The sequence below is a fragment of the Sycon ciliatum genome, chromosome 10 (assembly GCF_964019385.1).
Source record: "Sycon ciliatum chromosome 10, ocSycCili1.1, whole genome shotgun sequence".
NCBI lineage: Eukaryota > Metazoa > Porifera > Calcarea > Leucosolenida > Sycettidae > Sycon > Sycon ciliatum.
In genome coordinates this window covers 17,198,550-17,223,098 of record NC_088652.1, presented here as the reverse complement: position 1 = coordinate 17,223,098, position 24,549 = coordinate 17,198,550, and the positions used below count along the sequence as shown (strand labels likewise).

The 24,549-nt window shown below is 46.0% G+C and overlaps 1 protein-coding gene across 1 annotated transcript in view; it reads right to left on the bottom strand.

The window, feature by feature from the left end:
- Positions 1-24,549, bottom strand: part of LOC135826710 (uncharacterized) — an 80,249-nt gene that overhangs the window by 44,952 nt on the left and 10,748 nt on the right. Inside the window, exons 8-10 of the mRNA XM_065339312.1 lie at positions 18,470-18,700; positions 10,063-10,344; positions 8,185-8,405 (exon numbers count right to left, since the gene is read on the bottom strand). Of these exons, the coding sequence (XP_065195384.1) occupies positions 8,185-8,405; positions 10,063-10,344; positions 18,470-18,700 (734 nt within the window). The remainder of the gene's footprint in view (positions 1-8,184; positions 8,406-10,062; positions 10,345-18,469; positions 18,701-24,549) is intronic.

The window sequence follows — 24,549 nt, the reverse complement described above, 5'->3', positions numbered from 1 at the left end:
TGCCATCATAGTATCCGATATATCATTACATCCGATAATATTGGTTATAGTGATATTTGTACTGGATAAAATACGTTTTGCTTTTGATATTTCGTACTAATATCACTGTAGCCGGTATATTCTTGTATCCGGTCACTCTATAGCCGATACAGACTGTACTATCCCGGCATTATCCACGGAGTGACTGGTGTAAACTATGTTAGGGATCAGTGGAATGAGGTTTATCATGGCAACTGGCAGTCCTGCCTGCAGCCAACCTGTCGCTGCATTAGTTCTGTGAATAATCATCTGAAGCAGAAGATATTAGGGTAATCTTGGATCCAGATCCCTTCCATTTGCGGTGAGCGTGAAAAAATGTGGCCAGATCAATTTGCTGCTGTACTGCCTTTACTTTTATAGCCTTCTTCTCCTTGTGGTGTTGCCTAGACAACTGGGTGGCGATATTGACAAGAATACTTAAAGCTAAAAGCAGGCAAGAATGCGTTGCAAAGCGCTTGACTTGAAGGCGGCCAGTTTGGTGACGCCTCGGATAACCGCATGGAGAGAATTCCAGAGAACTGCGCCAGCATGTGTCACCAATTTGGTAGGATGTGCAGAAGCAGCTGCAGGGACGATAAGCAGGTTACTGTTGCCTTCTCGAGTTCTTCGTGACGGAAAAGGGTCGAAAAAAGTCTAAAACAATCTACTTCCTGAAGAATTTAGACAATGCCATATAAAGCAGAGCAAGTTAAGTTGAAAGGTAGCGCGCAAGGGAGAGACATGTACACGCTCAAGCAGCGTAACAGGGGGGGGGGGGGGGGTCCATGGGGGCACTTTACATACAACATGCAGTGAAGAGCCTTTCCAGACGGAGAATTGGATGCATACAGAAACTCAGGCAGCACAAAGCATTTGAAGTAGCAGATACGACATGAGAGGGGTAAAGATGCAGCATGGCGGACTAAGACAGCTATTTTAGCAGAAACCATGATAGCAACACGTTGAACCATTGTCTGCCAGCACATTGACGTGTCAAAATGTAAGCCTAGATACTTGGTCGATGGTACCACCGGCATATCTTCACTATTGTGTGTCACGGGTAGGGCAAAGGGTGGTACTCTGTGAGGAGGGATTGGTAGGATTTGTGTTTTCATTTCATTCAGAATTAAGCCACGCTGTCGTTGCCAGTCAGACAGGTGTTGTACTCCACCGGACAGTCGCTGAGCAACAATTGCCCGCGTGTCTCGGCACTGGCTCGTAATGAGATGTCATCTGCAAACTGTGTTGGGGTAACACCATGGCCTCACCACATGAGGTATATCTCAAACATACACAACAAAGAGCAATAGGCCCAGCACTGATCCTTGCGGAAAACCACAGCCACTTGCGTAGGCAGCACTTTTGCTTGGGCCAATCTGGACGTATTGTTGACGACCGGTCAGGTAGTGAGCCATCCACTGCAGAGCAACGCCGCCTATGCCGAGAGCGTAGAGGTCACTAACTAGAGTCTGATGCTGCACTTTGTCGACATGTCTACAAAAGCGACTCCAGTGTAGAGGTGTGCCACTTGTGCCTGTTTAATTTGCTCTACCATTAACACTAGGGCATCAGAGGTGGAGTGGTGACTACGAAAACCAAATTGTTCCATTGGTAGCAGATCTTCGCTCTCCAGAAAATCAGACAGTTGCTCATGAACAATCCGTTCAAAGCCGGTGACCCCAGCCAACCTAAGAACTATAGACCAGTTTCCCTACTCCCTGTGGTCTCCAAGATCCTTGAACAGTGGGCGGATGCCTGCCACTTTCATTGATTCTGGGAGTTTCCCCTCCCTCAGTGATATGTTGAACAGCAAAGTCAGAGATGGGGCCAGCATATCACCACACAAACGGAGAAGGACAGTTGGTATACCATCGCTTCCAGTTGTTTTAGTTGAATTCACTGATTGCAGCAGCTTTCTGACCTTGGCTATAGGTACTGGCTGGAACGAGTACAAGTTCATCCGCGGGGCAGCACCAGAGGGGATTCGGAGCACTGGCGGTCTAGTTTTATTGTCCACATTTGTCGCAAATACTGCAGATATCTCCTCTGCTGAGCACTGTGGTGGAGGGTTCACATGCACTTTTCCTGTCAGTTCTTTGATGACTTGCCAAGAGCGTCTAGGATTTCCTTCACATCGGCTGAATGTTGCTAAGTAGTGGGACCGCTTCTTCTCACGGTTGCAGGATGTAGCCTCACTCCGTGCAAGTCGGTATGATTCATAGCGCCGATCTGTTCTTTCTTTGAGCCATGTTCGATGCAGTCGATTTCGCTTCCTCAGTAAGTACATCAGCTGCTGATCCATCCAGGGTACATGGCAGCGGTGTGTTGGTTTACGGGCTTGGACTGGCCAGTGGTCATCATATACACTACGGAATGGGTTTGTCCATTGCGACCACATCTCTGACACATTGCTTGCCTCGGTGACACTGCACAAATAGGCCATTGACAGGTCGTGCCGAAAACGGTCGATGTTGATGGCCTTGATGTTTCGGTAAGTTGAAGAGGAATGGGTTTGGGGGGATGGAGGAGTGACAGAGAAACTGCTGATGATGGCTGCATGGTCACTGAATGCTACCGGTAGAACTGTGGCGACATTGTTGGGTTCAAATGTATTGAAAATAAGGTCAATGGTGCTTGTGGATCCATTAGTGGCAAATCTGGTAGCCTGGCACACCCCCTCATGCAGGCTATAGCTGCTGGTCAGGTCTCGCAGATGCTCAAGCTGTGGATCCGTCATGTGCACTGTATCCATGTTAACATTGAAGTCTCCACAGATAACAGTGCTTACACCAGGCTTGACAGCTGCATACAGCAATGATTCTACACCGTGCCAGTAACTCACTTGTTCTGATGGTGGGCGATAGATAGTTCCAACCAGACAACTTGTTTGCTTACACAAGATCAGGCTCTCCCCAGCAACTTTCAATGCCATCTACAGTGATATCTAGTCGAGGACGAAGACGTATGATGGACTTGTAAAACAAGCATACACCACCACTGGCGATCATTGCGCAGGATGCAGTATCCATTGATGGCAATTTCACCATTACATATTGTGCTATCAAGCCAAGGTTCGTTCAGGCAGATGACACCAGGATTGTGTTGGTGGACTAGCTGAGATACGTCTGTAATCTTGCTACGAAGACTGTCGGTTTATGCTGTGCTGGGAACGAAGAGGTGGAAAAGAAAGGGTGTGCAAGGGGATTGAGGCGCATGCACCCAGTGCTGGGGCAGGATGGAGTGGCGAATGGATTTAGCTGTTGGCCTGTTCCTCGTCTGTGGATATGGCATCTTCGTTAGTCCAGCCCACGTTGTCGGATTTAAACCTCCATGGTCGCGCACTGGTTTTTGCTGGCCAGAAATCCTTCTGCTCAACCTTGGAACTTGCGGCTTCAGGAACCACCAGACGAGCATAAGCGGTTCCAAAGGCTGGAGACACCACGACACTACATCTGATCGTTTCCATTGCATGTTTAGTACACCAGTCAGCAATCGACTTGGCATTGCATGCCGGTTTAGTACGCCAGTCAGCAATCGACTTGGCATTGCATGCCGCATCCACGTTGCCCAGGAAGTATACTTTCCGTTTACGTTTGTATAAGAAGTCGGAAACTCTACCAAGTTGTTTGCGTTGTTGTATGGTATGGCATATCTGCCTTCTTGCCGGGATGGCCAGATTGTTGTGTGGCAGGGGCCAGGGCGAGAAGGCAATACTATTTCAGATGTCTATGATTGATTGGGGAGCACTGCCACAGGTTGGCATATCTAGTGCTTTTAACTGTACTATACCGGAAGCTTCACCCAGAAAATTGGCTGATCGGCTTGAAATTTGGATTATTCCTACGGAAGTGTATGGAAAAAGGTTCCAAACACCTCATGAAACCCATTTCATCAATTCGCATAGGTTGTTTAGCGAACTCCTTTAGTCAAAAACCAAAAACCTTTGTATAGCATTTGCTAGTGACAGTTTAAAAAGATAGAAACCGTGAGTTAGAGAAATAACTTTATTAAGGCAATCAGCAGAATCAGCGAAGCGGACATTGGACGTAGTTATTATACGCTTGTCCGCGTTGACATCGCCAAGAAAGCTTGGCTAACCCTCCCAAAAGCCTCCAGTTGTCAAGCCCCCACCCCGGCAAACGTGCCGACATCCTACACCAATCCTTCCCGTTCGGCCTACTCAGTACACGGAATGCTCTACCCTCTGCCATCCTGAACGCTCCTCCAGCCGAGGCAGCACTGCAACGCTTCAAAGTAGCAGTGTACAAGTACCTCCTCGAACAAACTTGCCGTACTTCTGTCGATGTGTACACCACAAACTCGCATACTACCTGATGGCCTTACTCTTTCCTCTTTCTTTCTTTTGTACCCCCCCCCCTCCCCTGGTGCGCGTTGTGCGCAAGGATACCAAGACCTTTGGTCGGAGGAGCGCCCCACAACGCCCCACCTACACAGCTGCGTTAGTGGATAATAGTAGTCAGCACCGATGATAGCAAAGGGTGGGTGTCAAGAAGGAAATTAATAAGAATTACCTTTGCCAACTGTTGATTCATACAGAACGTACGGCTTGCCAAAAGCGTCCGACTGATAGAATACGGTCACCCGATCACGGAAAAAATCATGAAGCTTCTGCCGAAGCCGGCCGCTTCAAACACTCTCATCTGAAGCACAGCATTCAACTGGGAAACGCATGGTGCACACTTGAGTGTCGTCTGCTGAGACATAACAGTTAATAACGTGACAATGTTGTCTAACTACTATTCGAAGCATGTCTCAGTAACTTGTCGGTTTTGTGCCCTGATATGGCACCTTCGGAGCGCTTTTATCAAGTTGCAGCCGTGGATAGTTGCTTCATAACTCGTGTCCATGTGATTTCTTCTATTTTAAAAATTATATGTTTTTTAGAACACGGAGGCTCCACTGCAGCCAATTCATATTATGCGCAACCCTCCCAGGCATCTGCAGCGCCTGACTCTGGCCTTGCTGTTGCGGGTGCCTATCGTGGTGGTGTTGGGTTGGATTCTAATTCAGCCGCCGCCATGTATACTTTACAGTACAGTACATTACGCACCTCGTGTGGACCAGTGGCATTGAGCTCTGGCCCGATCGCTCCTGGCTCCTCAGGCGCCTCTGTCGAACCGTTGTTGTCATGTCCTGGTCCGACAATCTCCGGTATTCCTAACATGACTCGAACTTCGAACACGGGACATGTTCCTTTCGCCTCGGATGCGCCTCTTCCAGCAGCGGTAACAGCGGCGTCTAGTGACCAACTTCCAATCACTGATAATAATAATTATTTTCCTGACCCACTCGTGCCTGACCAAAACCTGTATAATGACGTCCGCCTGAAGAAACTAGCTGCAACAGATAGACAGGCCCCATCCTCACGGAGGGAGGATGAGAAAGCCCTTCGCCGTTTGAAAGAGGACCTGTCCTCTATGTATCGACGTGAGAGCAAATGCGCCCGCGCCACAAGTGACTCTGCAACACAGAAGAAACTTTCGAAATCGCAATTTGAATCTTTAAAGGCGTTGAAGAACAAGCCCGAAGTAGTTGTGAAGCCTTCTGATAAAGGAAAGGGATTTGTTGTTACTTCAAGTATGTCCGCAGAAAACTATGAGGCAAAGGTTAACGAGAGAGCTTGGAAGCTCAGAGCCCTACGCTATGCTTTTTTGCCTTGATGACCTAGACAAAAAAAAGCATAGGGATGTTATAAATTCTTTAAAAAAATCCTTTTTTTAAAAACATAACCTGGGATTCGAACCCGCACTATCGCACGCCCTGCATGCATCCCCCAATACACTTCGCATACATACTAATTCTTCCAAGTTGTTTCACATTGTGATCTTGCATTTGAAGGCCCTAGTTGAATATGCATTGTGGCCAGCCGTCTTTGATGGCACGGTACGGTAGGGGATAGGTACGGGACAGGTACGATCGAGGGTAATACGACACCGTCTCCCGTACCGTACCGTACCATCAAACACAGCTGGCCACATACAGCTGCCCGCAATATTCAAATAGGGCTTTCAAACGCAAGATAATAACGTGAAGCAACTTGGAAGAATGGGTATGAATGCGAAGTGTATGGGGGAATGCATGTACAGTAAGATCGGGCGCCGAAGAACACCTCGCCGAAGAACACCCAGGCTGGAAAACCGGCAAAATTTAAGAACAGTCCAGGCTAGAATTATCAGATTTAAGAACACTAGATCTACATTGTACGTAGATCTACATTGTACATGTATGGGAGGTGAGTACATGTCATGTACACGTGTAAACAGTAACTGCTACATGTACAGTCACTCCCATTTACGACACCCACTAGTTTAGAAGTACTACATTGCACTGCATGTACATGTACATGACAAACGTCATGACGTCACTCGACTCGCCGCGCGCGTAGGAATAAGAACGGTCTGGCTAGAATCAAAAAAATTAAGAACTTTCCTAGGCTGCGCTCGAGCCCCTGCGTTCTTCGGCGCCCGATCTTACTGTAGGGCAATAGTGCGGGTTCGAATCCCAGGATATGCCTGAAAAAAAATAGGAGAATTGAAAAATTTATAACATCCTATGCTTTTTTGCCGTCAGATACGGATAGCGCCAGGCGTGACACAAACAAACAAACAAACACACAAACAAACACACAAATACCAAATTAAAGCTGTGTGGACCCTGGCTAGCGCCAGACGTTACTGAAGTAACGTCTTCTGCATAGCTACGGGAATAATATGCTTCATTGCCCGGCTGATTACGAACCTTCAACGGTCAAGATTGATGCGTTGGACAGTGAGTGTCGTCAGACAGTAAAGGGCTGTATAAAGTACAAATTACCTGAGAAACTAGAGAAAGCTATGTACCCACACTACTCACACATGGCTCCCTAAAGATCACAAACCAGGAATGCTACTGCGTCCCGTAGTGTCAAGATGCGACCGCCCAACGAGCAACATGTCCCTCCTGGTAGAGCGCATAATAAATCAGTTGCTGCGTTTTGTGCCTGCACATTTGAGAGATACCGAACAATACATCGACGATCTCCCCACACAGCAGAATACATGTATACCGGAAAATTGTATTGTTGCGTCGATGGATGTGGTCGCACTATAATTATTATAGCAATATTCCAATCCAAGAAAGTATCGACGTTGCGATGGAGGCTCTCGAAAGTCATAAAGACGAAATTGACGTGTTCTGGCTTGAGCCATCCGATGGCCGGAAAATGCTGGAATACGCTCTTACGTCTAATTACTTCCAGTTTGAGGGGAAGCAATATGGACAAGTCAGGGGCATTGCCATGGGCAATCACCTTGCTCCGCCGTTTGCTCTATCATTCAGGTCTCAATTGGAGGAGAGGGCATTAGCAGAGTACCATCCTGAACCTCTCATGTACAGGCGATACATCGACTCAAACCCGGGACCTTGCTTGTCATGAGCAATGCTCTTACCACTGAGCTATGGGACCAGGCTGACCCTAGAAGGCGCTGACAAGATTTTCACTTGAAAGGCATCTCACAACACGTGCCACGCACACAGATGGCACTTGGGTCTTTTCTCTCCCCCAGGGGACCAACCACGGTCAGCTTCTGGAACGTAACTCCAGAGGTGAAAGAAAGCGATTAATTTTTGAAAGGATTGGGGGACTTCAAATTCAAGGGATCAGTGGTTAGAGCATATTTCATCATAAGCAAGGTCCCGGATTCGAAACCTGGTGGGTCTGGCGTTTTTTCTCTTTTCAGGTAGTTCACTTCCCCCGACTAACCCTTTGAATTTGAAGTTCTCCCAATCCTTTCAATAGTTGCCTACAATCGTATTTAATATCCATATGATGTGTGGCGCCACCTTTGGCTGCTGGATGCTAGTCCAGTGGGTGCCACTCTCCAACCTTCGGCCGAGTGCTGGTGGAAAATAATAATGAACTCGCATAATTATAGCGAATTTCGTTAGAATTATAGCGAACCCTTGTCCATGTCCAGTTTTAAACCCACAGGGTACGTGCATTTCTGCTATAACACACTTCGGCTGAAAATTTTAATTCTCCTGCATAATAGTGTTCGTTAAATCAGGTATCGACTTAAGTATGAGAGTGGTGAAAGAGGCAGACGTATGATAACGGCAATATGATTATATGGCTGTTACACTTTTAAAACAACTACAATTACTCACAAATTTGTCAATTTCGTCCCAATGGCCCCACGGCTGTAGTCCAAAAACGAAATTCTTAGAAAGAAGATCTGTAGCCTGTATTTCTTTCCACTGCGATGTGAGCTTTGTTGAGATGTGCGCGGTACCTTTAGGGCAGCCGTGTGTTGATTTCATGGATAGGAAATTCGGAGAAAGTTCCAGATCCATCCCTTTCACGTTGTAAGTGGCATTAGTACGGTAGGCTAAAAAAATAGAAGAGCCAATAAAACCAGACACAAACGTGTACACAGACACATGAGTGCAACGAACACACGCACCGACGTGAGTATCTCACTAGATCCCCTTTGTTCTTGTTCCAGAATGCAACAGCTTGCCCAGCGCAATAGTAAACACATCACTCAGTTCCGAGCAGCTCCACACCTACAATATCGCCATCAACAAACACCTCAAACATTATTATTGGTTGTTTGCTAAAGGGTTATAGAACTTCATACGTGACTGTTGCCTTGGAGCGGGCCAATCACTGATCTGTATCAGCGGGCAATAAATTAGTCCGACGCCCGTCGTCTGTGGCAACCCTGACAGTGACACTGGACGAGTGAAATCTACGGGATTTGAACATCGTGACTGTGTATAGTGCAGTGTACATGTGAACACGTGTTTGAAAGTGGCGATCTCAGCTTTTCCTTTTCTTTCCTTTCTTTTGTTTCAAGTGTTCCTGCACACGAGGTCGACTTTCTCCGTTAGTTTTGATTCTTTCAGGTTAGTGTCGTCAGTAATTATGGTAATGTCAGGCTGAAAGTGATAAATCCATTATGGCATGGTTGGTCGGGCAATAATGGATTTCCAGTGCCCTCCAAGTGAGCCCTCCCAACCATGTCGTAATATATACTTATGAATGATCAGTATAAAACATCTCAAACATTTCAAAGATTTCAAGGGCTTTGCACAGTCGATCTGCATGCCAAAGGAAACCTTCCTGCATGATGCGAGCGAAATCGGCGAGATAGACTTGAACACACCGTCTAGGTTTTCTCCGACATGCTTGCTTAGCCCTCATTCCATGTTGACTTTTTTTCCTACGTTCCCAGTATAATTTAGGTCCTTTTGGACCCTAGGAATGTTTTGGGTGGTATTCTTGCAAACTCTTCATTTTATGTAATGTTTTGGCTGTGTTACCTTCCCATAGACCAATGCTTTGACCAAACTGCATTTGTTGACAGGTCTGAAGTTTGTGGGGATTATTTGCAAGTTTGCAAGAATACCACCCAAAACGTTCCTGGGTCCAAAAGGACCCCAATATACTGGGAACGTAGGAAAAAAGTCAACATAGAATGAGGAATTATGGCTGTGGAAAAACATTTTCTTCTACATGTTGGGCCTCACACTTCAGTGGATGTCATCCATGTATTCGGTGATTATGGAGATAAATACCAAAACTATCGCAATAGTTGCACTTCCCTGTGTTCTATGTTAATGGGGTCCATTTGGACCCCGCCAGCATTTTCCGTAATAAAAGTGATATCCATCATGAGCCTCTAACCCAGACCATTTATTTATATCGGTAAGTGTGTTGTTGAGGAATACATGAAGTTTCAGGGAGATGCGATGCAGCAAAGTAAAACTATATCGAAAATCTTACCTATGAGGTCCGTTTGGACCCCACAACCCGGAATGAGGGTTAAGCTGTCTAAAATCCTAAAACCCCGAATGTCCAAATCATATACCATCACTACAATTGGACGCACTCCGGATGTGAGTCTGTCTTGCTTTGCGCATGTATGTCTTTGTGTGTGTGTGTACATTTGTGCATGTGTGTATCTTTGTGTGTGTGGGGGGGGGGGGGGGGGGGTGCGTGTATGCGTTCGTACGAGTGTGTTAATATTTTATTGTGCTTACCATAAAATTTAATGGAGCAGATTACGTAGTATTCCTTCGCCACCCCTCCGTCACCGTAAGCTGGCCCATGAGTGGACGCTGCGTTCCCATTGGCATCACGACACCAAGCAGACAATGGATAAGGCTTTAGCAGAGACCCAAAGCTACGTTGGATACAACCTCGTTCGTCATAGTCTGATAGCTGTCCATTCGCAAACACGCAGTGTTGGTGTGCGTCCACAATATTCATCCGTTTCGGGAACAATTTAAGCATCCGCCATGAATCCCTACAGAAAACCTCGTCTATCTCAGTGTAACACATTACATACATGCATGCATGCACACAAACGCCTCACACACACACACACACACACACACACACACACACACACACACACACACACACACACACACACACACACACACACACACACACACACACACACACACTAACACACATACACACACTAACACATACACACACTAACACACACACACACACACACACACACACACAAACTGACACACACACACACACACACTAACACACACACACACTAACACACACACACGTACACACACACACACACACACACACTCACACACACATACACTCACACACACACATACACTCACACACACACACGCACACATACAATATGCACAAACATTCACAGTGTACACACCACACGCAGAAGAAAAACACACATCCATAGGAACATTACTATATGCCAGGACACATCCAAACACTTTTGGGAATAGAGTTGAACTCTTGACGCTACAATGATAGTGATATTCACAGTGTCTATACTAGAGATGCAAGGCAAAAAGGAAGGAAAACACCGCGAAAATTTCATGGTGTTTCACTGCTAGGACACTGATATTCCCCCACCGTTAGGCGCTGCATCTGCCGCTAGGGTTTATCGGGTGTTAGCGGCCGTCGTGAGTTCCCTTCGGGAACGGATACGATAATTTACTTTTTTTTACTTTTACACTGATATTACCGGTCGTGCCCAAAAAAATCCGGCATGATGAACAAAAAAGCGCCGTGGTCAAGTGCACACAGCGTTATGTGTGCTGCTCGGACTGCATATCCCGCCGAAGATATATCATTCCGGAGGTCAAAATTCACTGGCTAGGCCTGTAACTAGGGTCCAGAGGATAATGCTCCGAAAGCGTTTGTATATTGCCAACCATAATGCTTGAAAGCTACCTCAATATGCTGATTATAATGCTTCATCAAGGGCTATAATGCTCTTGGTTTGAGTGAAAAAGAAGAAAGGCTGCACATATTCAATCTGCCGCTGACGCCACCACACTATTCCCCACCAGATTTTTTTGATTTTTTTAAGAGAACACAAACGTACCACGAAATCATGTTGAAAGACAAAAAGTACATTAGGCTGGGTAGGCGCTATCCACAATGCTAGTTAATAGCTGTGCTGATGAAATACATGCACTCTGCCGACCATGGGTCTCGGCGTCACAGTGCCATGTATGCATCAAAATTTATCATAAGTTTATAATGAGCCAACAAAAGAAAGTGACTACAAAGACAAAAAGTAATAATAATAATAATAATAATAATAATAGCAATGAAAAATATCAATTGTGCACTCATAACCATGTATAAACAATTAAAATGAAACAATTCCAGAACGTTTTCGTGTGACCATCATCAGTGGAACATCGTCACATAGTAAGAATCACTAAAAAAACCAGTTATATAGCTAGAGTAATGTGAAAAAGAAGCGTGAGAATGCAGCACAGCTAGCGGTTATGCATAACGCGTGTAGTGTGAACCTTTGCAGTGTATCTGAGAATGGTAGCAGTAGATGAATGTGGCAGCTGTGAGTGCGTGTGAACAAAAACTGGTGAGTGCGTATTATTTAAAAAGTGTGAGTGCTACAACATTTTCGTTTTGCTTGCATAGAACAGGTCAGGAGTGGTCAGGAGGAAAGCAAGGGTGAGCAGGAACAGGAAGTGGAGGATGAGAGTGATACGGACGAGGAGGAGTTCGACATTGACAAGAGCAAGTCTGCCATCTACAAGCATTTGGTGTCCAGTCCGGATTGTCGTAAGTTGTTTGACGATTCCTGGTTTAGTGTTATTTGTCACGCGCGTTTCTTTAAGCAGTTGCAGGGGTTGGAAGCTGTATATATTCGCACACGTGACCCTGTTCTATGCAAGCAAAAAGAAAATGTTGTAGCACTCACACTTTTTAAATAATACGCACTCACCAGTTTTTGTTCACACGCACTCACAGCTGCCACATTCATCTACTGCTACCATTCTCAGATACACTGCAAAGGTTCACACTACACGCGTTATGCATAACCGCTAGCTGTGCTGCATTCTCACGCTTCTTTTTCATATTACTCTAGCTATATAACTGGTTGTTTTAGTGATTCTTACTATGTGACGATGTTCCACTGATGATGGTCACACGAAAACGTCCTGGAATTGTTTCATTTTAATTGTTTATATTATACATGGTTATGAGTGCACAATTGATATTTTTCATTGCTATTTTACGACTGTTGTCTCCTCGTCGGTTATTTAAATAATAATAATATTAACTGGTTTGAGGGAAAGAGACAAACGGGAAAAGTCTGAAGAAAAAATTGACTGTCACCACCAGGACTCGAACCAGGGACCCTCGCTTGTAGCCAGCGATGCTCTAACCACTGAGCTATGGTGTAGTCGTCATCCCAGCAGAGGCCGTTCAACATTTTCTTCAGACTTCGTAACTCACACTTCCTGTGAATCCACACAGGCGGGTGGGACGCAGCCCTCACTGTAACCCACACACTTCACGTACAAACTAGCACGCGGGGAGCCCCAAGTCATAAAATATTAACTGGTTTGAGGGAAAGAGACAAACGGGAAAAGTCTGAAGAAAAAATTGACTGTCACCACCAGGACTCGAACCAGGGACCCTCGCTTGTAGCCAGCGATGCTCTAACCACTGAGCTATGGTGTAGTCGTCATCCCAGCAGAGGCCGTTCAACATTTTCTTCAGACTTCGTAACTCACACTTCCTGTGAATCCACACAGGCGGGTGGGACGCAGCCCTCACTGTAACCCACACACTTCACGTACAAACTAGCACGCGGGGAGCCCCAAGTCATAAAATATTAACTGGTTTGAGGGAAAGAGACAAATGGGAAAAGTCTGAAGAAAAAATTGACTGTCACCACCAGGACTCGAACATATGAAATAATAATAATAAAGAGATGCGTGGGTAGCTCTTGAGTGATACAGCAAGGTGAATCTAGACCAGAGTGGCTAGCAACTTTGTCGCAGGTGTGTGCAGCAGTGGCTTTCAGAGGTGGTCTGTAGCCCACAGTCAGTCAGTGTGTAGCAAGTGCTTCCATGCAGCTGCCTTGATGCGGTGCAGCCGTTGCAGGGATATTGATGGCTGGAACAGGGAGGGTGGCAGTTGATTCCACAAACCGATGTGGGAAAACGGGAAGGACCGCATGATGTACTCCGGTGGTGGTAGGGTATTGAGGAGCTGGTGAGGATCGGTCACCGCATGTGCGTGTCGGGTTCTGGGACGAACCCTAGTGGGTGCAGCTGGTGGGACAATGTTGGTCAGCTGTCGTGGGCTTCCGATGCACTGAAGCTTGTACATGTAGCACAGCCCAGGGAGAGAGTGCGTCGTGCAGCCAGACTCTGGAGGAGCACATCTGGTCCTATGATGGCCACTGCCTTCCGCTGAATGCGGTCGAGCCTGGCCAGATGGGTCGGGGCAGCAGACATCCAGACCAGTGGAGCATACTCCAGCATAGGGCAAATGAATCCTTGGTAGACACTCAGACGGCCATTGGTGTCATGTATCCGCGCGGCTCGGCGCAAAAGCCCAAGACGTTGACTTGCTCGCACCGCCATGCTGCTGATATGCGGGCGAAATGAAAGCTTTGAGTCGAACAATATACCCAACAGCTTCAGTGTTGATGCCTGGGCAATGTCGGCACCACCAAATGAGATGCCTGGAGTGGCTCGATCCAAGGATCGTGTGCATAGTAGCTGCTGTGACTTGGAAGGCTCAAATGTCACCCGCCACCGCTCACCCCACTCTTGAAGGCCATGTAGGGCATCTTGTAAGGAGGCATTGTGGGGAGCAGCAGTTTCTGGTTGTAACAGGCTGTATAGCGTGGTGTCATCAGCAAAGGAGCTAAGGCGCATTCTGGGGGTAAGACATTGGTCGATGTCGCTGACGTAGATAAGAAATAAAGTCGGCCCGAGGATACTTCCCTGAGGTACTCCCGCGGTGATACTGAGCAGATGAAGCTTGACTGCTGACCACAACTTTCAGTTGGCCGCTATGTAGGTAGTCCTGAAGCCAAGTCAGTAGTGTACCCCTGATGTCAGCCCGTTCTGCCTTGTACAGGAGACCGGTGTGCGACACACGATCGAACGCACCAGCTATATCCACAGCTATCACTTGAGCAGATCCACCGTTTGCAACAACCTGGACCCATTCGTTCTGCAGGGCTGTCAGGACATCAGCAGTTCCCCTGCCTCTACGGAATCCATACTGGCTGTCAGGAAGCAGTCGGTTCCGCTCAAGATGGTTCACCACCTGCGAGTTGACGATGCCTTCCATTACCTTGGAGAGGATCAAGAGCAGAGACACTGGGCGGTAGTTGGCCGGATGAGATTTGGAGTTCTTTTTTTAACACTGGCACGACATGCGCCAACTTCCAGCTACATGGCGGGATTCCACATCGGAAGGACAGTTCGAAGAGCTTGGTGACTGCTGGGGCCAGCTCACGAGAGCATTCCTTCAGGACCCGAGTTGGAAGGCCATCAGGGCCAGTGGCTTTGCAAGGGCTGAGCCTGGCTAGCCGTCGCTGGACATCAGACATTCGAAAATGGATACGTTCTAGGCTGCCGTGTAAAGGTTGAGCACTGGGAGGGAGTGAGTCTGGAGATATGTCACCATCTCCCAGACTACACTTCGTGGCAAAGTATCTTGCTAAGCAGTTGGCTTTGTCATCGCTGGAGTGGAACTCCCTCTTACTTTGGTCCACAAGTAACTGGACCTCACTTGCACGGTTCAGACCAGCAGCTTGCTTCACCGTAGTCCACCACCTTTTGTCCGTAAGTGACCCAGACGTGAGCTTGTTGCAGAGCCGGCTCTCAAAGGAGACTGTGGCCCGGTGGAACCGGGCAGCAGACTCTGGCGGGCAGTATCCATCACCTAAAAGATATAATCGATTCTCCGGAGGCTGCTCACCCCTGCAATTTTGATGATGGGCTATGGATGAATAGTGGGTGTATCAAATCCTTTCCCGACATTATCCAGGGAGTGAGAGGTGTAAACCATGTTAGCGTTCATTGGAATGAAGTGTTTTGTGGCAAGTGGTAGTCCTGCCAGCAGACAACCTGTCACTGCGTTGACTCTGTGAATAATCTCTTCATCCGAATCAGGAGACATTAGGCCAGTTCCTCCAAGTCGACCTCGATATTAAGATCCCTTTTATTTGCAGAAAGCCAAAAATATATATGGCCAGATTATGTTACTGCACTAATATTCCTTTCCTTGGACGGTCTTCTTCTCCTTGTGGTGTTCCGTAAACAAAATGGTTTGTCACAAGACTACTCCTCTCTGTTGATGCCACTTGACTGCTGTATTTAGTGTACAGCTGTCCACACCTAACTTTACATGTTTCAGCAGGAACGGCTCAGGCACGCGCTGCTGCAGACTGCTCATATTGATTTTGTGCTGAATCCATGAGTAATTCCAATCTTTTATAAGCCAGCTCGGCTGGAATCGGCACAGGCAGTTCGTTAGAACTACATTTATCGCTTTATGCTTGTAGCTATTCCTCCAGCAAACGATCTGCTTCTACATCGGCACGGGTATCAGTATCGCCCCTAGCCTAGAAACGCTATCGTCGGAGCCTGAGGAACGGCAAGAAACCACTTATCAGTTGTTCGATGTTCACTTCGCGTCCCCTCCATTGCCCTCTATGTTTTCTGTAAAACATGGCCCTCCTTGCAAATCTTTGTTTCGTTATTTGTGCAACCTGAGTACATTGCTACATTTAAAAGTGCTTAAAAGTGTTACGTGCCTACACGAAGTCATCCACAATCCAGTACAAAGGATGACATTCAAACTAGTGTCCAGCTTCACACATTTCACACCCCAGGATGGTTGGCCCTACCTCATGAGTGTAGCCGGTTGTTGCCACAACGCCGGCATTTCCCGATATTTTCCACTGTGAGACTCCAAATGCCGCTCAAATCTATTAGAATGCTCGTTTTCTCCGCACATACTGCATTATTCACCACGATTTACGCTTTTTTAGACGCCTACAAAATAATGCCTTGTTTACCATTTTAGTCGAGCCATAATCACAACTTAAACAAACGGCAAGGAGACAATAATTCGATAACCGCAATCAATAAAACGAGCTGAACCGACATCCGACACCGCTTTACATTGCATGAATAAAGTACACAAATGTCGGTTCAGCTCGTTTCATTGATTGCGGTTATAATCACAACTATTCAAATTTACTCGAAGCTGAAAAGAAATAACATTGCTACATTTTATTTCCCTCACATCCCCTAAAGAGAGAGCTTGAAAGCTCAGGGCCAGCGATATGCTTTTTTGGCTAGGTCATCATGCATGTTATTCGAATGGATGGAAACGGTTTTGCAATACAATGATGAAAAATCCGCTCACTCTCCTGGCAGTGAGTGAGTCTCCCCATTTGTTAATGAAAAACAGGACGATCATGAAGTACATGTATTCCCTGGCTTAACCTACCATGGGATTGGAACTCGCACTATCGCCCTGCATGCTTTCCCCCGATACTCTTCGCACACATACACATTCTTCAAAGTTGCTTCACTTTATGATATTGTTGTTGAAACCTCTATTCGAATAAGATGGCAAGAGTCATTTACAATGAGAAAAATAAAAGTCTGCCTACCCTCCCATTTTTCTTCTGAAAAAAGGACGATCATGAAGTATGTTCCTTGGCTCTGCCTAACATGGGATTCGAACCTGCACTATAGCCCTGCATGCATTCCCCCGATACACTTCGCATACATACACATTCTTCAAAGTTGCTTCACGTCACGATCTTGCAGTTGAAAGCCCTATTTGAGTAAGGTGGCCAGCTATCTTTGATTTGACGTCTTTTCCATAGTTACGGGGACAATGCGGAATCTCCAGAACCGTGCTGCCCGGGCAGTGCACGTCCGCTCACCCGCCCCTAGTGCAAATGGGCCTGTTCCGGATTAGTGAGACACACCGCCAGAAAGCTGTTACGTTAGTATGGAGGTGCACTCATGACAAGGCAGGTCCACCACGGTGGCACTAGCCTCCCCCCCCCCCCCAACGGGAAGCAGAACTCGCATGCAGACTGAAGATGGCCTTCAGCTGCCGAAAGCTAGGACCCGATCTGGAACAACCCAGTTTGGTTCCGCTGCCACAACTGAGTGGAACTCGCTGCCTGCAGCTGTTCGTGGTACCCACTGCCTAACCCAGATCAAACTGGCAGCCATACCCTTTACTCATGATCACAAGTACTCATTTTGATGTTCCTCAAAAACCTGCTCTCTCTACGATGTAGCCCTATGGACCTTATGTCATTTGTAGAGATCCACGAAATTCCGTAGAATCCCGTTGACCCGGTAGGGTGTTGAATGTGCAGGACCCTATTGTGTTTTCTGCTATTTCCACTAAGAAATGGGACCTGAAAGCATTTCATACGAAAACCTTTTTCTGACAAAGAACAAGCTAGTCATTAGTTCTAACCAAAGTGAAGAAGCTGGAAAAGCGATTGCTGGTCATTGAATTACGACGCTAAAAAGGTCAAACGCGCATGCATAGCACACAATGAACACCCTACCGAGTCTACGGGATTCTAAGTGATTTCATGGATCTTTACAAATGGCATAAGGTCGATTGCTCTTTTTCTATTCTTCCTTATCTCTCTCAAGTATTCGCATTCCTGTAATTAGGCATACTTGCCAGTTTGAATACCGAATTAAAATAAATGCAATATCAAAAACAACAACAACAACAACAACAACAACAACAACAACAACAACAACAACAACCCTCTCCCATACTTGTAAAGTTCAAAGTGATGTAAATCACTTTCCAACTGCTTAACCCACAATCTCACCTTCTCATCAATATATCTCTTATTGGCGATGGTGCCATCGTGAGAATAAAGAATTCAAAATTCAAACAATCAGCTTTGGTTGGCTAACACCCACTCTTTTCATATTGGCCAGTGTTTCCACTGCGCCATGAAGTTGAGATGTTGCAATTAAAGAATATATAAACGACCAGTTCCCAAGAGACAAAGAAACCTATCATTTTGGCAAAAGCACGTGTAGGATCCATCAATACAAAAACAAAACAGTGCAAGAAGCATTTATTGACAGATCAACTCACACGGACCGAAAACGCACACCTGGTTCACCAGATTTTCTTCCCAGTGACCTGTCTCTTTGTAAATTATTTCCCTAAACTCCGCAATGCAGTGACTTTCATCGTTGGATGCAGCTCGACCTCCTTTTGCTAAGCAGGAAGTTTGGATTTTGTAGATGTTGTCCAGTGATGTGTCCGGATAGTGAACCATAGATGCTCCATATGCACCAGAGGACCGTTCGCAGAAGTATTCCCCTGGCAAACAGACACACATGCACACATTTGGGAGGGTTAGCTGGCAGGAAGTAGGCAGGCAGGAGTAAACAAACAAACTGGCAAACAAACAATCAAACACGCAAGCAAATAGGTAGTTTGCACACTCCATAAAATACCAATATGCCCACAACACGTAGATGTACGCATGCTCAATACCCCACTCAAGTTAAGCCCCACTATAGCCTTCGACTCACCTGCACATGGCACCTCCCACACACACCAGAACCGACCACTGCAAAGACCCATCCTGTACAAGTCCCTAGAATACAAAATGCCCTCCCTGTTAGCACTCGTGATGTTCCCTTTCGACCTGCTTTCAAACAAGAAATCTAATCACTGCTGATTAACTCAATCTGCGCCTGCAGCGGTCACCCTCTCCCATACTTGTAATATTCAAAGAGACCTCAATTACTTTCCAACTGCATAACACACAGCCCCACTCACACTTTCAGTCTAGTCACAGCATCTCACTTTATCATAATCTCCTCTTGAAGGAGAAATTCCCACCCCACACCGAAAGCCTCCCTCTCATCTTTGTCAGACACCCTAGGCAATATCGTCCACGATGAACACCGCGCTGCTCTTACGACCCCAGACACTCCGGCGGTTGACTGTTTAGACAATTGCCTTCTCGAGTTCCAACCAGTTACAACAGCAGCAATAAGGAAGATTCTCGAACGATTGAATACCACGAAAGCATCTGGATCAGACGGCATACCAGCTTACATTTTGAAACACCATGCCGCCAAGCTGGCCAATTCCTTAACTTCCATCTTCAACCAGTCATTGCCTAGCGGAAAGGTACCGTCAGCCTACAAACTAGCGTCTGTGTGTCCAGTATTTAAGAAAGGCGACCCCTACGACAGTTCCAACTATCGCCCAGTCTCGCTTCTGCCCATTATCTCCAAAGTCTTGGAATCGCTAGTGCTCCAGCAGCTTCACGACCACCGGGACATCACACACGGAGCAATTCAAAATGAACAGTTTGCATACAGGCGGAACCACAGTACTGAGGACCTTGTAACACTTGCCATCAATAACTGGCGGAGAAGCATGGATACCGGAGACTATACGACCGTACTGCTGCTTGATATGAGCAAAGCCTTTGACCGCGTCCACCAGCAAACGCCAATAGATGACCTTCACAGTCTGAAGATCCGTGGAAATGCTCTTGAGTGGTTCAAGTCGTATCTGTCTCACCGACAGCAACGCATAGAAGTGAACGGAACCACAAGTGACTGTAGAACCTGCACTAGGGGCGTTCCCCAGGGTTCCGTCCTAGGCCCTACCCTCTTCCTCATCTACACTCGACTTGTCCCCACTCTGCCATTGCGTTCCCAATGCCTTCTTTATGCAGACGAAACCACCCTGTATGCCTCTGGAAAGTGTCCACGAATTCTCATGCCTTACTAAGAAGAAGATTTTTTCAGTGGTGAAGCAGCACCTCACAGATCGCGGCCTGCTCCTGAACTCCAGCAAGAGCCAAGTACTACTGATCCACAGCAGACGCTCACATCCTCCACCTAACCTGAGCACTGTCTGTGGTTCGACTGTTATTGCTCCGTCTGACGAAGTTAAGTATCTAGGACTGACTTTCGATTCAACTTTAAGTTTCAGTGCCCACGTTAACTCCCTCAGGGAAGACATCGGAAAGAAACTAGGTGGAAGGAAGAACCTTGCTGTGCAGGCCAGAAGGCAGTTCTACTTGTCAGTAGTCCAGAGCAAGCTCGAGTACGCCAGCACTGCCTGCGTCCACTGCCTCGCTGACAACGTGAGAGATCAGCTGCTATGCATAAGTAAGAGAGCACTTAGATGCATATTTGAGCATGACACATTCACGCGGACATCATACTTGCTTGAGCGGTACCACATAATTAGCTTAGACAAAAGATATCATACTAAGTCCATATTCTTCGTGTTCCGTTGCATCCACAATATCTGCAGTTCACTCCTCTCTGACATGTTCTCCCTTCGCCGTGACTGCGCTCACACAGATAGGGTCACGTGCGGCCCAGTGATTTCTTCCCTTTCCTTACCCATTGTGCAAACTCAAGCTGGATACAAATCTATTTCATTCCTTGGTGCTGATCGCTTTAATGCGCTTCCCGAATCCCTTCGCACAAATCATATCCCCTACTCATTTCGACGGGAACTTAACAAATTCATTCATCTTGGGCACCCTGTAAGAAGACCTTAGGGTCTGTTGGGAATGCCCAAGTAAAATAATAAAATACAATACAATACAAATATTATCATTGCTCTTGCTGACACATCAAATGGCTGAGTGCAATGACAAGAAGCTGAAGTTCGACTGTGTTTTCCTCGACTTTAAGAAAGCTTTTGATCGTGTGGATCACTGCACAAGCATTGCTAAATGCATTTGAAGGAATTGCTGATAGGCCAGCAGTCGACTGGCTCCGAAGCTTCTTATCTGAGCGGAAGCTGTCTGTGAGGTTGGAAGGACAATATTCGGAGGCCAAGGTCCTCACCTGTGGAGTCCCGCAGGGATCGCATCTTGCTCTAACCCTCTTCTTATTATTTGCTAATTCCCTGCCCTCATCAATCACCTACTGCACCCCATACCTATTTGCTGACGATGTCACTCTCCTGTATGTACATGATAACAAGAATTCCCTGCAGTGGAACCAATCTCGTCTAGAGAGCGACCTTTCTGCCTGCCAACTATGGGCCAACAATGTCGGTGGAGAGTTCTCACCAGCCAAAACGACTCAGATCCGTAACTACAGTAACGACCACCCTATCCAGCTCTCTTCCCAAGCTATCACCATCGCTGAAGCTGCGAAGCATCTTGGAGTGTATTTAACACCCGACCAGTCCAACACCATCCACCTTCACACTATCCTGAAAACCTTCCAACGTCGTGTTAATCTGCTATGCTTCATGGGACGGAGTCTTTCCCCCACAGCCTTTCTACTTCTATATAAAGGTTTTGTCAGACCCGTCCTGGAACACGCCACCTCGGCCTGGTCCTATGCCATTACCAAAGCTGAGCTGGAGCATTTAAATATTTTACAAGCCAGAGTAGCTAGGAAGTATTTGCTACGTAAAAAAGTCAATGTAGATAGATGCGAAACGAAATCCCAGTGAAATGCCCTTTGTGACTTAGAGTCCTTGCACTTTCGCAGACAAGTATCAGCTCTTGTTACTCTATTTAAACTTATACATAACATCTCCAGAACACCTCCAACATTTTCACCTTTCACTGTCTTCAAGTCCAAGAAGACCAAGCAAACTTAACATCAATTATCACGGTGTGTGTTTTTCTTCCCTCTTTTCCAACAAAGCTGCAGTGCTATGGAATTGCCTACCGCCTTCTCTCACCTCTATAACCAGCCTCCCCGAATTCAAGCATTCTCTCTATCAGCATTTTCGCCGATATATTCTTTACACTGACGGTATCCCAACTCCTTAATTACCAGGTGTTGTATGCCTCGATCTATTTCCTTAGCCTATCCTCGATTAACTGCTCCCTCTGCATAAAGTTGTCATTTCATTCTTCTTGCAGGAGATCCCCTCGACAGGCCAAAAGCCTTTGGGAAATCCTTAAATATAATACAATGCAAAAAAATCTCTTATTGGCGATGGTGCCATTGTGAGAATAGAGAATTTAAAAAAAGTAGATACGTGTATATGAGGAGGCGAGCTTGCAACAATGCTTCAACTCTATGGGCCCTACGCCTGTAATATTGCGCAGAACTGTAAGATCACACATTTTGGACGCTATTCTGTTTCCGGCTATTTCGGCACATGCCAGTCATACCTTAGACAGTGTGGAGAAAGACAATGCTGTGACAAATGCTATACCTATAGTACCTGTAAATTCCATAGCTGCTGTTCAGCTCGTCTAGCCTGGTCTTTTGCCCCCTGTCATTCCTAGTATTTTGAGGACTAAAAATTCCTATTTCCAATCTCCCAACCCTTAATATGACCACTTCAAAAACATCTGAAATTTGTTTGTATATAAATATGGGAGGATTGTGGAGAGTGCGCATCCCGTCCAAGAAAGCCTTCTGGAATTTTTCATTTTAAATAACCGACGAGGAGACAATAGTCGTAAAATAGCAATGAATAAAACCAATTGTGCACTCATAACCATGTACATGTATAAAACAATCATACAAATGAAAAAAATTCCAGAACGTTTTCTCGTGACCATCATCAGTGGAATATCGTCACATGGTAAGAATCACTAAAACAGCCAGTTACTAGTATATAGCTAGAATATGATAAGGAGCGTGAGAATGCATCAGCTCACGGTTATGCACAACACGGGTAGTGTGAACTTATGCTGTGGATCTGAGAATGGTACAGTCAGCCCTCGCTTTTCCGTTCCACATTAATCTGGATCCCTCGCCATCCGGAAAAAAATCGTTGGTTACTGATTTACAGCATATGCCATGCATACATACAGTATGTGTGTTCGATTATCCGGTTAACTCGCCTATCTGGATATTTTTTGTGGAAAACGGATGTGTGCGGTTATAAGAGATCTGACAATAGCAGTAGATGAATGTCGCAGCTGTGAGCAGGCGTGAACAAAATGGTGGGTGTATTATTTCCTGGTTTGGTGCGAAAATGTTGTAGCACTCACACTCCTCAAATAATACGCACTCACCACTTTTGTCCACACGCGCCCACAGCTGCAACATGTATCTACCATTCTCACATCCACTGCATAAATACACACTACGTTATGCGTAACCACGAGCTGCTGTATTCTCACGCTCCTTTTCATACTATTCTAGCTATATACATAATACTGGTAACTGGTTTCATTAGTGATTCTTGCCATGTGACGATATTCCAGTGATGATAGCCACGAAATAACGTTTTGGAATTTGTCATTTTAATAATAATATTATCTTATACATGGTTAAGAGTACTTAATTGGATTTATTCATTGCTATTACACGTCTATTGTCTCCTCGTCGGTTATTTAAATGACATGTTTTAGTTTGAAGTAGTGGTTGCGACTTCGGCAATGATTTTTAAGAAAGTCGGCGGAATAGCACGAGCTCTGGTGTGGGGAGCGAACCCTTTCTTATGTTTTAGTTTGTCATAATTATTTTTTCACAATCATGATGAGATTGTGCCAACAACCATGTGATCCTGGTGAGTTTAACCAGCCATGGTGGGGAAAACTGAGAAAAAGACGGAGAAAAAAAGAATGATAAACAACGAAACCGTCGTCAATTCAACTTAGCTCACTGCGCAAGTAGGCAGGCGACAACTTTCACACCAAGGTTCAACTCGACTTCAACTCAAGTGACAGGAATGCACCCAAATAGGCTGTAAGTTAAACCCTGCAGGCACGATGACCAGGTGACTGGTGTACGTATGAGCACGTAACCAGAGTCCAAAAGACTACAACACATGGGCCAATCGTGGTCATCCCTGCTTTTATAAGAACGAAATGGCGCTTTAGTGACATTTTGCATACAAATCCCCATCTAGTAGAGCGCAGTCACCCAGTTTTGGTGGAATTGCGCGAGTTCGATTGGGACTAAAGGAGGAAGAGAGCGTCTCAGCTTCCTCGGACTAAGACCATTCGACTCAGCGCCCCGAAGACTACAACTGGTGAAAATTTCATTTTAGGCTTAACTTCCCTTTTAATGTGCCATTCACACGATTTGCAAACACCTGCACGTGGGTTACCATGAAGTTACTTGCTAGCTGTGACCCTGTTCACATAGTGCTGGTCAATCTTTGCTCAAGTCAATGTATCCGTGGTGACCTCCTGCAAAAGGCAGGGAATTTGAATTTTTGAATTTTTCCTTTGAAATAATTGTTCACACACTACATAATGT